At 37.4% G+C, this 16,469-nt stretch overlaps 1 protein-coding gene across 20 annotated transcripts in view; it reads left to right on the top strand.

Annotated features, from left to right (window-relative positions):
• Window positions 1-16,469, top strand: part of prom1a (prominin 1a) — a 75,161-nt gene that overhangs the window by 55,689 nt on the left and 3,003 nt on the right. For 5 of the 20 annotated variants that reach the window (XM_055177559.2, XM_055177560.2, XM_055177558.2 and 2 more), the window contains 19 exons: window positions 519-742; window positions 835-909; window positions 1,044-1,107; window positions 2,237-2,396; window positions 3,295-3,447; window positions 3,537-3,660; window positions 4,197-4,300; window positions 5,869-5,953; window positions 7,530-7,676; window positions 7,768-7,839; window positions 10,287-10,379; window positions 10,546-10,563; window positions 10,967-11,020; window positions 11,112-11,192; window positions 11,273-11,341; window positions 14,239-14,328; window positions 14,700-14,815; window positions 15,251-15,274; window positions 15,655-15,723. In XM_055177559.2, coding sequence (XP_055033534.2) covers window positions 519-742; window positions 835-909; window positions 1,044-1,107; window positions 2,237-2,396; window positions 3,295-3,447; window positions 3,537-3,660; window positions 4,197-4,300; window positions 5,869-5,953; window positions 7,530-7,676; window positions 7,768-7,839; window positions 10,287-10,379; window positions 10,546-10,563; window positions 10,967-11,020; window positions 11,112-11,192; window positions 11,273-11,341; window positions 14,239-14,328; window positions 14,700-14,815; window positions 15,251-15,274; window positions 15,655-15,723 — 1,822 coding nt within the window. Of the gene's footprint in view, window positions 1-518; window positions 743-834; window positions 910-1,043; window positions 1,108-2,236; window positions 2,397-3,294; window positions 3,448-3,536; window positions 3,661-4,196; window positions 4,301-5,868; window positions 5,954-7,529; window positions 7,677-7,767; window positions 7,840-10,286; window positions 10,380-10,545; window positions 10,564-10,966; window positions 11,021-11,111; window positions 11,193-11,272; window positions 11,342-14,238; window positions 14,329-14,699; window positions 14,820-14,944; window positions 15,623-15,654; window positions 15,724-16,469 lie in introns of those variants that run through there. The other 15 variants (XM_055177567.2, XM_055177576.2, XM_055177578.2 and 12 more) reach the window with 8 other exon arrangements.

The raw sequence follows: 16,469 nt of genomic DNA, 5'->3' as shown, positions 1-16,469 counted from the left end.
AATTGAAAAGTCACTCGCATTACTTTTTTAAAAAAGTAACTCAAATATTAATTTGTGTACATTTATACTTCAGAAAAGTAATATTATTACGTAATGCACGTTACTTGTAATCCATTACCCCTAACACTGCATACTACTGTACATGAGAATACCATGGTAATACTTTACAACTATTAATTGTTACTATTTTGATTCACTGTTTGTCTTTGATTTGTTAGTTAAAGTGGATAAAGTCATTAAAGGTAAAGCATAATAGACCCTGACTGGTCTTTCCTGTGTAACAATGTTGTGATTGGCTCCTTATTCTTTCCCTACAACACCTGGCTCAGTTATTTTCCTTGTGTGTTGTTGCATCCTTGGTGGATCCTGCCCATTCTGTCTTTAAAATGAAAAGTCTAACTACAAAATTGATAATTTCTACTGGAGCATGTGTGGAGTTTGACAATTTGTCACAGTTTATGTTTAAAAAGATATGTCAGTCGTGATAATTTGCATGTTTGTCTTGTTTGTACTCTTAGCAATGCGAGAAACTAAGGATGCGCTCGAAAATGTGAGTTTGACCTTGGAGACTTTGCAGGATGGAACGGGCAAACTGCAGGCTAACCTGAGTGCGGTGCGTGGCAGCCTTGGCAATGCCCTTAACGATCCCGTCTGCGCAGATATACGCTCACCCGCAGCCACCGTATGCCGCAACATACGCAGCACCCTTCCCAGGCTAGATATTGCAGCCAACTACTCATCGGTATTGAAATCACTTCTCATATTTTCCCCTTTTACAATCATTTTATTATTGATACTTTTTTTAATTATAAACGCATGCTTGTTTTTTGTTAGTTGCCTAATGTAACCGACCAGTTAGACAAAGTGAATGAAGTTCTGAAGACAGATCTCAGACGCATTGTCGAAAAGGTACTTTACTGACAGATTCGTTGTATATTTAATCTGATAGTGTAAATTCATTCAATGTTCACTAAAGCTAAACACGAAATTGTGTTAGCAACCAAATGTATATATGTAATATGATTTTCATGTGTGTCACCCAGGGATTTACATCATTCAATGACACTCCCACTATGGTAATGGAGCAAACCCGAAATGTTGTTGAAGGTGCGTTTTATGATTAAAGGATTACTCCATTTTTATTTTAAAAAATCCGGATAATTTACTCACCCCATGTCATCCAAGATGTTTATATCTTTTTTTTGTTCAGTCGAGAAGAAATAAAGTTTTTTGAGGAAAACAATCTCGGATTTTTCTCCATTTTGGCACTGTCCCAAATTGCACACGCCGGACTTCCTCAGAGTCCACACTTTGATGACATCAGGTAGTGCAGACCTTAGGGACCCTTATCGGGAGTCCACGAGGGTGCACCAAAGTTGTATTTTGGGACAGACTCGATTGTCATGCCAGAAATAGAAAAAAAGTGGTGTGACTCCTCCAATCCATCGTCTGATTGCTCTTTCGCAAGGACTTCTGGGTTGGTAAAGTGCGTGGAAGACGGCATCAAGGGTGCAAAGGGGGCGCTGATGAGCACACTTCAGAGCATAAAAATGACAGATGGGCCACCCTACGGACTCGTAGACCAAGCGAGCACGCGCAATTTAAGGCCACGAGACTGAATGTCCACATGAAGTGCGCCATTTGGGACAGGGCCATAGTGGATCTCCTGGTTTCAATGCAGCTTAAAATTGCAGCAGCTTAAAAGGGCTCTTAATGACTCCAACCGAGGCATAAGGGTCTTATCTAGCAAAACAATCGTAATTTTCGCCAAAAAAAGGACCTATAAAGCACAAATTCTCATCTTGCACCAGCCGTGTGACACGCCAGCAAGACCTAACATATTACGTAATCATGTCAAAGGGTGATTTTAAACAATAAACTGACATAAAGACATTAATTAGTATCATTCCACAAACAACCACGTCTGAACAGTCCTTGGTTGGGAGTTCTTTAAAGCTGTATTGAAACTGTAAACCGTTGAGGTCCACCAAAGTTCATTATATGGAGAAAAATCCTGGAATGTTTTCCTCAAATACTTAAATTTCTTCTCGACTGAACAAAAACAGACATAAACATCTTGGATAATCTGAGTATTTCTTTAAATCCAGATGAAAATGCAGATTGTTTTATATAGACTAGACAAATATTTTTACAAAATTTCTTTCTAGTAATATATAACTAAATATGTTGAGCAATTGTGATAACTTTGCTATTGTGCCCAACATTTCTTTTATAGGGGTGAGAGGTCTACTAAATGACATTGGTTCTAACATCACCAATTTCACCAAGCTCTTCCCAGTTAACAGCACTCTGACCAACTTCACCAAAATGATAACACACACACACTCACAGATAGAGGACATCTACCCACAGATCGATCAGATGGATTTCTACAGGTAAAGCTGAGGAGTGAATTTCTGAATTTCTACGTTTACATTCATGTTTTTACCCAAAGCAACTTGCAGTTCATTACAAGGTATACATTTTTAACATGTGTGTTTCCTGGGTTCGATCTCATGAATTTTTCCACGTATTTTGCAGTGGTCTACCACCAAGCTATACAAGAGCACATTTCTGCAGTTTCCTTTCAGAAAATGCTATGTAGATTATGATTATGCTTATCTGTGTCTCACAAATACCTCTCATGCTGACAGGACCAGCTTAAACTATCTTACATTTCCAAGCTGGATTAGTCTGGTTAGTGCTGGTTGAACCAGCCATGTAAATTCAGGTCATTCAGCATGGCATTCAGATAAAGCTGGCATGTGGCTAGTTTGCACACCAGCTTTCAATGCTAGGCACCCCATCCAAAACCAGTGGCGGCTCGTGACTGCTCTTCCGAGGGGCGCAAATTAAAAATGTGTGTTCGGAGTGTCATGTGCGTTGCAAAATATGTGTTTTTTGCGTCTTGTGAACCATGTGCATCATGTGTTTTGTCAAAATAAGTGCCTGCTGCACATAGGTCAAAACCGTTTATGATAAAAGACACGCATGCACTCCCTTAACACTAAACTATGTTTACGCATGAGATTATGCGAGTATCTGGCAAACGCGAGCGTCTCTTTTATCATAAACCCTTTAGACGCGTCAGCAGCAGGCACTTATTTTGACAAGACACGCGATACACATAGGACCACCCGACGCACAGAACACACATTCTGAAATCAAAAACCACACACATGACGGGCTACATACATGTTGTGACAAACTTCGCATCGTGTGCCCTCGAAAAAGGTCTACTGGAAAAAAGTGTTACAGTCTACTTTATCTAAGCCAAAAAATATCTGATTTCAGGTGGATCTGTTGCATCACTCTTTGCTGCATGGTGGTGCTCATCCTGGCCTTTAATTTTTTGGGTCTGTTGTGTGGCATCCTGGGATTTGACAGGCACACATCCCCGACCACCCGCGGCTGCGTGTCCAACACAGGAGGAAACCTGCTCATGGCGTAGGCTTGAATATAATATTGAATATAATGTTATATATAAAAAGTGATCTTGTCTGCAATGATTCACAAACACTTCCTGTGCATCTCAGTGGTGTGGGATTCAGCTTCATGTTCTCCTGGGTGCTCATGGGAGTGATAACAGCTCTGTTCTTGGCTGGTGGCAATCTGGAGAAGCTCGTGTGTGAACCCTTTCAAACCCGACAGCTGTTTAAGGCAAGAGAATCGAGTACACAAGATACATTAAAGCCAGGCTCACACTATAGGATTACACATACACATAAGGAGAACTGATCAAGCATCTGATTTTCTCTCGATTCTCGGGAGGGGAAAATTGGGGTCAATTCGGGCAGATAGTCCTGTAGTGTAAGTCCCGTTTAAAAAGAAATGGGGCTTGCTGTCACACTTTCTAGTAGTTGATATTTGGGTTTAGTTTTTAAAGTAAAGTTTTGTATAGACACTGTACCTTTAAATTTATTAAAAGCTACTGAAAATTCATTCTACTATTGAAACCTGCAATTTAATAGCGTACAATATGATCTCACATTTATACCATTTAAAAGTAAAAATCTGTCTTGATTACATAGTTGACCTTTTTAATGTATGTCAGTATGGATTTTTGACTCAAAGTTGGCTTAGAGTTACTGAAATACACTAAAGTTCTTGTTACAGCTTGACTCTGTGGCTTAGTTATGTCCTGAGGTTTTATTCAAAAGCTAAAGGATAATGTTCTCAGTATTTATTGTATTTAGGTGCTGGATACTCCTTACCTCATTCAGTCTTCTATGAAAAACTTCATACCAGGATATCTGTTCAATGACCCCAATATGGATCTTACAGTGGATTCTCTCTACAGGTAACTCGGGCCTGTAATGCATATCCTGTAAAACTGATACACAATTCAGACTTCATTATTGTTGTCTTAAAGTGTTGTGTTAAAGGGCGTGTTGCAGGTTAACCACCACTGTCAATTAATAGGTGCATAAATCACTCAAGATATGTATATCACTTTTGAAATGTTATGTTTTTGGTATTAATGTTTTTTTACGCAATTCGACGATGATGTCACGTTGAGGAGAAGTGGATGAAAGGTAGCCTCAGCGTGGTATTAGAACTATGGCGACTGACTGGGATGAGGATGAGGTTGCAAGAGCCAACATGTATGATGGCAGGGGTGGAGTGGGACCAAAAAAAACTACCGGGAAATTTTGTAGACCACCGGCCCTCGGTGGTCAAAAAATAAATAAAAAAATAGGGTCGAACGTGCTCATAAACAGGAAGTAATAAATAGAATAATGTGTGCTTCTTTGAATAACTGTAAGAAATATTTCCTTTAAATATAATTCTTGCCATATAAAGTTTTGAGAGATAATAATGTTTTTTCCACTGTTATTGCTTATTTAGACTTGTTAGTGCGGTTAAAAAAAAGGGACAACACAATTTGTCTGCAAGTGTTCATTTTTCACAAAATAGAATAACGCAAGTGGCAAACTCATTTACATTTCAGTAATTGAAACTGCGTTACTTGATTTAAAAAAAAAAACTTTGTTACATGCTCATTACCGCTAAAAGTAGTGGAATTACAGCAACGAAACCACCCTGCAACGCGTTACTCCCATCACTGTTCCCAACACAACCTGTGTTGTCCCTTTCATTTATTTTAACATGAAATAACGCGTTAAATGACACATCGTTTTTTACAGTGTACATGTGTACATTGATTATTTATATTGTGCATACAATAGCTACAATATATAAAAAATATAATTTTTTCACAGTTGATCTAGCAGTGCAACCTTTATCACATCATCTAAGTGTTTAAATGTTTTTTTTCTTAATTTTTAACACTTTGTTTATTGTTTTATATATTAATAAATTTAACCTAAAAGTTATATTTTGGTTTATTTCAGTTAACGGAGCATTACATTCACAAGTCATAAGCATATTACAACAGTTTACGATTAATTAAGTATAACAGTAAACTTTATTATTGTTAATATTCTGAATTAAGACGTCTACAAATGGGGCCTCCGAAGGATGCAACCTTCCGTTTGACAGACTAAGAGGAAACTAACAGTGTGCAGCAGATGGCAGCACAGAAAAGATTTGTAGTAGTGAAGACTCTTTAAACATGTAAAGGCAAAACCATTATATTGAAATAAAAGTCATATAATAACACAATAGTGGGATAAAACAATTGAAGAGTTTAAATGCAAAACCCTTTAAGTGCATCTGATAGTTTTTTTTAAAGGAGCATTTTTTTGCAGAATCTTAATGGATTCTGCCAACAAAGCGATATTTCTTGAAAGTATTTGATGAACGTATAATATGTGCCAAGATCATTTGGTTTATATCATTGTCTCATTTTTGACGAAGGTGGCATTTAGCGGCTTTTGAATCTGAACTTTCTTCTTTCTTTTATAGTAACTGTAAGGACAACAGAGGGATTTACAAAGCTCTTAACCTGGAAAAGATCTTCAATATCTCAGCATTCTTTAACACCAGTATTGTGAGTGGATAAAAAGATTTGTTTATATGTAGACACACAGATCACTGCTAAATGTGTACTGACATTTAAAGTCACACTGAGATACTGTAAGTATTTGCACTGTTTACACCAGTTTGCATCATATGGGTTTCTTTTAAATGTTTAATGAGCCTATGACAAACATCTTAATTCACTTTGAGTCAATGTGATTGTTCAAGATATTAATAATTAAATGAATCACTCTTGTTTTAAAAGATTAACGATTCTTTGTAAAACTTAAAGGGGCCATGGCACAAGACTTTTTTAAGAAGTCAAATAAGTCTTTGGTGTCCCCTGAGCACATATGTGAAGTTTTAGCTCAAAATACCATGTGAATAATTTATTATAGCATGTTAAAATTGCCACTTTGTAGGTGTGTGCAAAAATGTGCCATTTTGGGCGTGTCCTTTAAAATGCAAATGAGCTGACGAAATTCAAACACTGATCACAATGATGGTGGTTTGTTGCAATTGAAACTCAATTGTGCTTTGAATTATTTTCTCTCTCTCTTTTTCTCTGCACTAAATGGCAGTGCTGTGGTTGGATAGTGCAGATTAAGGGGTGGTATTATTATAATAAGAGCTCCTTATGACATCATAAGGAGAGTCAAATTTCAACGACCTGTTTTTTCATGTGCTTGTAGAGAATAGTTTACCAAAACTAAGTTACTGGGTTGATCTTTTTCACATTTTCTAGGTTGATAGAAGCATTGGGGACCCAATCATAGCACTTAAACATGGAAAAACTAGATAATACTAGACATCACTTTTGTTCTTTTCCTACAGCTGTTTAGTGCATTTTTCCTCTAATCTACAAAGCAATGCAAATAATATAATTTTATAAAGCAGACAGCTACATGTGATGTTCATCTTTTATGGCATTTGTTGATGTTGATCATCGAAATGCTACACTTACTTATGTAATACTCTTGACCAAAAACAGTAAACAGTATGTTTTTCCAATGCCATGTTTATTATTTTTCTCTGTATTTCGGGTTTTGGCAAAATATCTGTTTTGTTCGAGATGTTTTATATACACCATCTATAAATTCCTTTGTTTAAATCATAGCATCATGAAGTTTAATTTTCAGTTCCATATCCCTAAAAACAGTTCAAATCCCTATAAACCAGCATTCTTGATTCAGTGTCACAGTAGGGTTCAAAACTCTGAGACCACAAGTCTGTTTTCATTTAAACATGGAAATAAACATGTTTCAAGTATTCAAAATAAAAAAACTAGCAAAATTGTTAAAATGTTTTTATACAACTCCTTTGTATAAAATGTCAGATTTTCTTATTTCAATGTAAGCAAACAAGATGCTTCTTGTAACATTCACAAATCATGCTGAGACAAAACAAATAGTGAAGTATCATATACTTAGACATTAATACATTCAGGTCTGCTATGTACAATAAAACATTAAATTAAGAGCATGGTGGTCTCAAACTTTTGACCCCACTGTACTGTAGGTTGATGTCAGATTTTTAGTTATGATCTCACTTCTGTCCAGGATGATTGCTGTCTTATAACACTAACAAACCCTCCTGTCTTTATCCAGTACTCCAAAGACGTTTCGAGGAAGTTTGAAGAGATGAAGGTGGACTTGCGTGGCATCGTTCTCTTGGAGACTGAAGGCAAACAGAATCTCATCAACTTCACAGAAACTGACATTAATAAGATCAAATTTGCTGCCTATTTGGAGGAGGTATGTAACATACAGTGATGAGATATGATAAAAATTATGTTTAAAGAATGTGTCCTATGGTTTCTCATGCATTTTTTTGTTTGTTTTGCAGCTTAAAAAAGGAGTGACCAGCATAGATCTGCTAAGTTTTGCCGGTGAACTCGACACTCAAGCTGATCAATTGGTGAGATTTATTTATTGTAATATTTTCATAAAAACAAACCCTTAAGGGGATCGCACACCGGCCGCGCAGCTCAGCGCAGCGCTGCGTCGCGTCGCGCCTAGGAGAACTCGGAGGTATTGTAAACCGGAAGTGCACATTAAATAGCGCGAGCTTCGTCAGATAGCGTCTACTTCAAAATGCAAAATATACGTAAGCAGCCAATGTTAGTCGTTAATGATTTGGGACAAATATGATGTTATTTAATGTTAAACTGTGTGAGTGGCGCTGTGTGGCGCGACAGGGATTTGAACAACTTCCTGAGTCACAGCTGGGCGGCACGGACAGGCGCCACCTGGCGGCGCCGGTGTGCGTACACTCATAGACAACAATGTGTTACATTTTTTTTAGAACGGCGTGGCGCTGTGCGGCGCTGAGCTGCGCGGCCGGTGTGCGATCCCCTTTAAGGTGACTGTAATTATACTGTAGATTTACAGTGAGCAGTATTTACTGTAATTAGTGGAACATGAACCCCTTGATTAATGTTAAAAGGTGTAATGTGGGTTTTTAGCAGCATCTAGCGGTGAGATGTCATTGTCTGAGAAAACATAGGGACGAAACATGGTCTGTAACGGTTTGTCCGTTTAGGGCTGCTGTTGAAACATGACGACGACTTCCATGTCTCATTCTAGGGTTTTAAAAACATAACAGTTCATTATGTAAGGTCTTTATACACCACTTATAATATAGTTATGTATATTATATTGAATTTCCGTCAAGAGATTCTCCTAAAAGTTACACAGTGCACCTTTAAATTGGGTCACTTTACACAGATGAGTTTCAGAAAATGATCTGAATGTAACATCTGTAAAGTATGCATACATAATGTCAGTGATACTGTGTGGTTTAACCGTAATAAGACCCTTGGGGTCAATCTTACCCCCAAGCCACTTTTCTTTAGTTAAAGCAACACTAAAGAGTTTTGCTCTTTGCTCCCCCTACAGGTTAGAAGCGTAATTGTTCATTACCACTGTCGTAAATACTGCAGCATAGCTGGCTCTGATTGGATTGTAGGTCTGCCGTAAAGCAAGTTTTTGTAGTTTTCACTCAAACTACAGGACCGCGACCCAACCGTTGGAAACTTTTTTAGTGCGGTTTTGGCCAATAGAGGGCTGCAAAGCGAATGTGAAAGTGCCGTTCACCCTGTTTTGAGTGGATGAACCACTGAAACTTTTTTGGAAATGTTATTTTAAGGTAAAAAAAACTCTTTGGTGTTGCTTTAAAAACATCTCAGTGGAATAAGATTTTGTGACTTCCAAACTATCTGTTAATATTCATTTAAAACAATTCTTAAGAGGTGTTACATTTTTTTTACTTAAATAGACCCTTGGGGGTAAAAATGACCCCAATGGAAAATTAATGGGAAATGCAAAAAAAAAAATATGCATCCAGAATAAATCTGAAAATTTCAACACAGAAAAGTAGGCCTGGTATTAGAGCACAAATGCAATATAGAAAAGATATGCTCAATCACACACACAAACACACAAAGGTATAACTGCCACATAGAGCGTTTTATAAAATTTGGCAAAAAAACGGCTACAGATGCAGAACAAAGATAAAGTAAAGTTTTAGTGCCCACACAGGTGCGTGCGCACACACAAACAAATACTCACAGACTCACACACCCAAACTCACAAAGATAGTGTAACACTTACACACACATAAAGACACAGTCACGCAAAAAGACAAAGTTACACGCAGACACGCACGCACACACAGACACAAGCATTTACATTTGGTCAAATTTCTGTGGCATTTTGTAAAAACAAACATTTCAAAATGCATTAAAAACTACAAAAAATGATACTATTTGAAGTAATATTTATTTTGAATGTCCTTTCTTATGTTTATGTATACATAAATGTACAAAATGTATCACTAAAGTAGTGATGTAAGCAGTTGGCCACATCCAGTAAAATGAATGGGTCTCCTAAACTGTAATTTTGTGTTTTTTTCTAAACACCTGATGGACAAATTCAACACATAACATTTAGTTTAATATCTAAAAACAATTTAAAACACATTTAGATCATAATTTATGTAAATTTCTCATAAAATTTGATATTTTAAAGCCAAGTTAATGGTGTAGTTGAGGAATTTATTGATAAACGGGTACAAAAGTACTTCAAACATTGCATTAATGTATAAATGGGAAGTAAACAAAAAATGATAGAATATTTGTATCATTAAACATATAGATATTCTTTGTAATCACTCTTTTAATTTCTGGGGTCCTTTTTACCCCCGCTGAACTCTAACCTATACAGGAAAATCTGGGTTTATGAGGGTTAAATAGGTACTTTAGCATAAACAAATGGAGAAATTCTATAAAATGCAAAAACAAGAATACCCCTGACCGCAAATCTCATCTCTTTGGTAACTTGATTGTGTTTCTCCATTTTTTGCAGGTTAAAGGGACCTTACAGACTGCATTAAAGGGTCATGCTAATACTGTGAGACAGATCTACAACCAGCAGGTCATCCCACTGGAGAAGTCTATGGTAAACTCTTCCTGTCTCATACAGTAGATGCTCTTCTACACTGATAGATTCTTTGAAATTTGCAGATTTTGTAAGTGGGATTAAGTCTCAACTTTGAAATGACACTCAGTGCTGGGTTTTTTCACTTATTTACCTTTTCTATTCAATTAAATGTATGGCTTCCAAGAAATATGTGAAAGCAAGGGTAAGCCTATATCTAACAATAATGCATAACCTACAATAGTTGTTTGCTCATTATGATATCAACCTTTTTTTCTGTGATACTATAAAGAAAAAATATTTTTCTACAGTCACTCCATTCTGTCTTTGTTTTATTCATTTTCTTTTCATCTGTAGCCAATCATTGATTACAAACTCACATTGGCTAAAAGACAATTGGCATGCAATAAAACATGTGTGCATGTTATGCATGTGCAACTGTACATTCAAAATGGTTTTATGTCATACTGCTTGTCATTAATTTTGTGTTTAATGTACTCAAAAAATAAATTGTTTATTGTGTCATTTTAATAAGTGGTCAAAATCAGGTCAAGATTCACTTGGGCACAAGTGATTCATGTTTTGTGTGTCTGTTTGCATTACTACAGAGCACACTTAACCAAAGCATCAGATTTCTAGAAAGAACTGCATCAGATCTGCCTGTAAGTTCAAAACTACCGTGTTTGTCTTGCTTATAAACAACAACCCTGCAGTGTTTATAATAAATGGTGAATGTACTGTACTTTTGTTTAGGTGAGAGTTACAGAGGTTTTAGCAGCCGTTGATGCTGCCCAGTTTCTGATTTCCCGCAATGCAACTTTGGTGGTCAATCAGGTAATGTGAGCCTTAAACATGCCAAATACTACCCAACAACTGTACTGGAAACTGACTGTGAATGTTTACAACACACACAGGAAACAGAGAAATACAAGCAGACTATCATTGGCTATTTCAAACAGTATATGGACTGGATTAGGACATCTGTGAGTATTTTTATATTTACTTATTATCCAAAGTGATGTAAGGTGCATTAGTAGCTGTATAGTACATTTAATAATCAATATGTGTCATCACTGGGATCAAATCCATGAACTTTTTTAGTGCTAACTCAATGTTTCCCAGCTGAGTTACAGGAACACAACAGAATTTTTAAAGTCTGTGTAAAGTCATTTCAGAGAATTGTTTCCAAACCCATTGTAAATGTTAGAAATGTATTGCTGAAAAATGTTACCATGACTGTGAACTGTGTTTTTTTAACAGTTTTTTCACATTTCTGTGTCAACATCTCACAAAGATGTTCAGTGGTATAGTCATGGAATATTTTGTTCATTTATCTGTGTCATTGTCACGGATCTCCGCATTTTTCCGTTTCTGTACCAGAGACTTTCTTTTCTGTGTCAGTTTCACGTATTGGTTACTCAATTGTTTTTTCTATTTTTAAACCATTGTCAAGTAGGTTTGGGGTAAGATTTGGGGTTTAGGTTAGGATGTCACATTAACTATTGGTTATACTACCTGACGTTAGAGTTAGAGTTGGGTTTGGGTTAGGATGTCATTTTATGTAACAGAAAGTCGTTCAAACCCACGCGACAATGGTAAGAAAATAGGAAAAACAATTGAGTAACCAATGCATGAAACTGACACGGAAAAGAAAGTCCGTGGTAGGGAGACAGAAAAATGCAGAGATCCGTGACAATGACACAGATAAATGAGCAAAATATTCTGTGACCTATAACATGGAAATTCGTGAGATCAGGTTGTTCTGTATTCAGGATTATTTGGCTAAAATGGTGGCTCGATGATGCACTGGAGCCACCGAGCATGGCCCCGCCCCTATCGCAATCACAAGCATCCATTCAGGTTGTAGTGGTATTTTAAAGGGGCCATGCCATAAGACTTTTTTGAGATGTAAAATCAATCTTTACTGTCCTCAGAGCACAGATGTGAAGTTTTAGCTCAAAATACCATATAAAAAATGTATTATAGCATGTTAAAATTGCCACTTTGTAGGTGTGTTCAAAAATGTGCTGTTTTGGGTGTGTCTTTTAACATGCAAATGAGCTGATGAAATTCAAACACTGATCACAATGATGGTGGTTTGTTGCAATTAAAACTCAATTGTGCTTTTTTCTGCACTAAATAGCAGTGTTGTGGTTGGATAGTGCAGATTAAGGGGTGGTATTATTATTAGGCCTGTCGCGATAAACGATAAATCGATTAATCGCACGGTAAATAAAATGAGCTCGATAATTTTTTTAGGCCGCGATAATTCACATTTGCATGCTTGTTTGTTTTCCTTGTCTCTCTCTCTCTCTACCAAAGAGACTGTATGACCGCTCCGTGCAACGAGTGACAAGGAGTGAACCCTCGTCAGTCATTTGTCAGTCGCATGATCTGTGTGGGGAGGGGGGACTCCTGGCATAGCCTATCACAGTAGGTGTACTGAGGAGGATGAGCGCCGCGTGAGGAGTGTAGCAGGAGAAAACACTAGTTGAGACGAGAGTTGGAGAAAAAGATGGATTTACTAGAGGCTGTTTACCCTTGTCATTAACATGCGTTTTCATCGATCGGATCACAATGTTTTACGTCTTTTCTGACACAAGGTGAACAGTGCTATTTTTAGCCTTTCATTGATAAACTAAAGCGGGTGATCTCCGCAGTTTCATTTTGCAAGCGTGTGAAAGTTGCGCGATCTTATTTCATCAATTGTGCTGAAAATTCAGAGAAAGCTCTAACATATACATGTAGAAAATACTGTGCAGCATGTTTACTTGCTAAACAAGCAGTGGACATAATATTAGTTTGGGTCCGTATAAACTCATAATTACTCCCGCTGGCGTTTAAATGACAGCGGAGAGACTCGCCCACCGTCTCGACAGACCACCCCCTCACAGTATTCAGGACAGAAGCGGTCGAAAGTGGACAAAAGAGACGGATTTAAATACCAGGTGTAAACGTGATATGTCTCTCTCGTCCACTTATACCATGTGTAAACAGCCAAGTTTCAAAACCAAACGCTACAGCTGCAGTGTGGGAGTACTTTGGATTTAAACCTAATTACCGAGGTGAACAACTAAACCTGAACGAGCCGTTATGTCGCATTTGTGGTAAAAACGTAGCACTTAAAAGTGGCAACACGACAAACATGCATATGCACCTAAAACGCAATCATCCTGTTATTTTGTTCATTTCTTGTGGATATTTAAAATGTCTTCCAGTTCCAGTATTACTTATTGTTTAGAAATAAAAGTTTATAGATCTTTGAAAAGGTGTATCTGCATTATTATAATGGTCCCGGAGCATCAATGTTATCGTCTATCGCGATAAATTCCGAGGCAATTTATCGCCTAGCAAAATTTGTTATCGTGACAGGCCTAATTATTATAATAAGAGCTCCTTATGACATCATAAGGAGAGCCAAATTTCAACAACCTATTTTTTCATGTGCTTGTAGAGAAAAGTTTACCAAAACTAAGTTACTGGGTTGATCTTTTTCACATTTTCTAGGTTGATAGAAGCACTGGGGACCCAGTCATAGCACTTAAACATGGAAAAAGTCAGATTTTCATGCCATGGCCCCTTTAAAGCTTTCCCACAAGTGGGTGTGACTTCAGCGTCGACTGGGGACACGCCCCCAGCATTTCAGAGCAGAAAATCCAGCCTGTTTTTTAAGATTTTGATAACTTTGTGTATTTATTTGGTATTTATTTTTAAATCATTTCAATTTGGCTGGGTGGTTAATATTACATTTTTTTCCGTGGTGTCAAACTGAGAATACATTTAATATTGGACTTTATACAGACTTCAAAAGTATCTGTAAGAATTGATGGTTATCAGTCTATGTTAATGTAGGTTTACCATCGTTTCTGTCTCATTTTAGCTGTCCATGGAGGTAGCTACCTGTAAACCGTTCAGCAACATTGTGGACACAGTTGAGATCCTGGGCTGCAGTTTCCTGCTGGATTCAATGGTGAGACCAACTATTAGTTTCATTAAAGTGTACCCCAGCTATAAACACATGTAATAGATTAACACTGGGATTGGCTATATATTGTGACATTAAACAGTACAAATATCATAGTTTTAATCAACTTTGAAGAAATCTTTTCACTCTGAGGCTTCCATTAATAATTATGATTACAGTATGAAGGGTAGCTGTGCACTCTGTGCCCCCTTAAAAACATTTGGCGCATGACGCCCCTGAACACCACTTATTAAAAACAAAACACTGGGATTTGAAAATGTAATCAAATGTAAGAATCTAGAAATGTCATAATACATGCTCCAGAAAAAGTGTGGCTCATGGGTGGTTTAAAGTAAGCATGTGTTTATTTGTTGCAGAACACATTCTGGTTTGGACTGGGCTGTTCCACACTGTTTTTGCTCCCTAGCATTATCCTCTCGGTGAAGCTTGCCAAGTTTTACCGTAGAATGGACACAGAGGATGTTTATGACGAGTAAGTGTCCTAAAATTGGGCTTATAGGGTAATTGTTATGGTTAAGTAATATGTACACTAGGTAATAATAATCATATCTTTTATTTCTCTCTGTGCTCTTCATCTTTTCCTCTTATCTGCGGCCTCTAGATCCTCTGTCTCGGGGACTTGGCATTTCACATTATGATAACCATTCTTGCTATTTCCGCCTTTCTCCATTCTTTATGTCCTTCTTTTAAGCACTTTGCACTTTATAAAAAAAGATATGTACAGTATATTATACGGTGTTTTGCTTATAGCATTTTTCAAACTTTCATGTGTTTACAATCTGGAGTCATTCCGATTGATAAATCACCAAGTGTCTTGACTTGAGAATTCATCTTGACATCTGTGTGATGTCTCTATATCACTGCGGTGCATCTCTGTAACATATTTGCTTGTCTTGTATCTTTTTAGCATTGAGACAATTCCTATGAAAACGTAAGCTCTTTTCCTGTTACACTTTTGCTGTCCACTCCACCGCTATTTGGAAAAACGTTTCGTGTTTTGTACGTAAATCTTTCTGCCTAATGGTGCTGAATTAAGCTACATGCCTTGTAATGCTTCCCTGGTGATGGGCATTGCTTGTGTTATTGTGTTAACCTTCAAAAGCTCCCTTGTTTTACACAAAGGGCTGATAAAACAGAAACCTTAACTACATTTTCTATGTAACTGTTTCGTACTTAACCACGCAATCTAGCGTGAACCTGCTTTCAAAAGCACATATTGAAAATGAGGCTTGTTCCCGATGGTTGCATGCCATTTTGTGTCACATCATGTTTTGTTTATGATTTTTTTTCTGTGTAATGTTTTTATTTCAGTAGGGAAATTGGTAATAATGGTTATTATAATGAACAGTTAGAAGGTGTCCAACACCCTGTAATGACAAGGTAAACCATATACACCTCGCGTGGGTTACATCAATCTATTGCATGCATTGGGGGAAAAGGATTGATTGAGGTGATTAGTAATGATAATGAGATATCAGAGGTCTGATGCATGCTTGGTTTGAAGTTGCCCTTCATACAAACAAGCACCTGGGAGTCGGCTATTCGTGTTTCCTCTTTGTTGCTGGCATTAGCATGATGACTAATGTAAAGGTGAAGTGTGTCATTTCTATATGTTGCACTAACAAAATTTAGGATAGCCCCACCCATAAGCAGACACCTTCAATTTTAAGCTCAGTTGGGCCACTCAAATAGATTCAATTTTATTTTTTGTTTGGTGCATAAATTACACACTTCATATTTAATAGAGAAAATAAACAATCTCTGTTTTCCACACACATGTGCATGCCACTTAAAGGGTTAGTTCACCCAAAAATGAAAATAAGGTAATTAATGACTCACCCTCATGTCGTTCCGGGCTCGTGGGGCCTCCGTTCGTCTTTGGAGGCACAGTTTGGGATGTTTTGGATTTGGTCTGGGAGCTTTCTGACCCTCCATTGAAGATGTATGTGCGGTGTGCTGTCCATGTCCAGAAAGGCAACAAAAACATCATCAAAGCAGTCCATGTGGCATCGGTGGGTCAGTTGGAGTTTGTTGGGGCATCGAGGGTGCATTTTGGTCCAAGGATAAAAAAAATTACGACTTTGTTCAGCATTGTCTTCACTTCTGGGTCTGTTGTGACGCTGCTG

Source organism: Misgurnus anguillicaudatus, chromosome 16 (assembly GCF_027580225.2).
Source record: "Misgurnus anguillicaudatus chromosome 16, ASM2758022v2, whole genome shotgun sequence".
Classification (NCBI taxonomy): domain Eukaryota; kingdom Metazoa; phylum Chordata; class Actinopteri; order Cypriniformes; family Cobitidae; genus Misgurnus; species Misgurnus anguillicaudatus.
The sequence above is the reverse complement of the archived record's forward strand: the minus strand, read 5'-3'. Positions and strand labels throughout refer to the sequence as shown.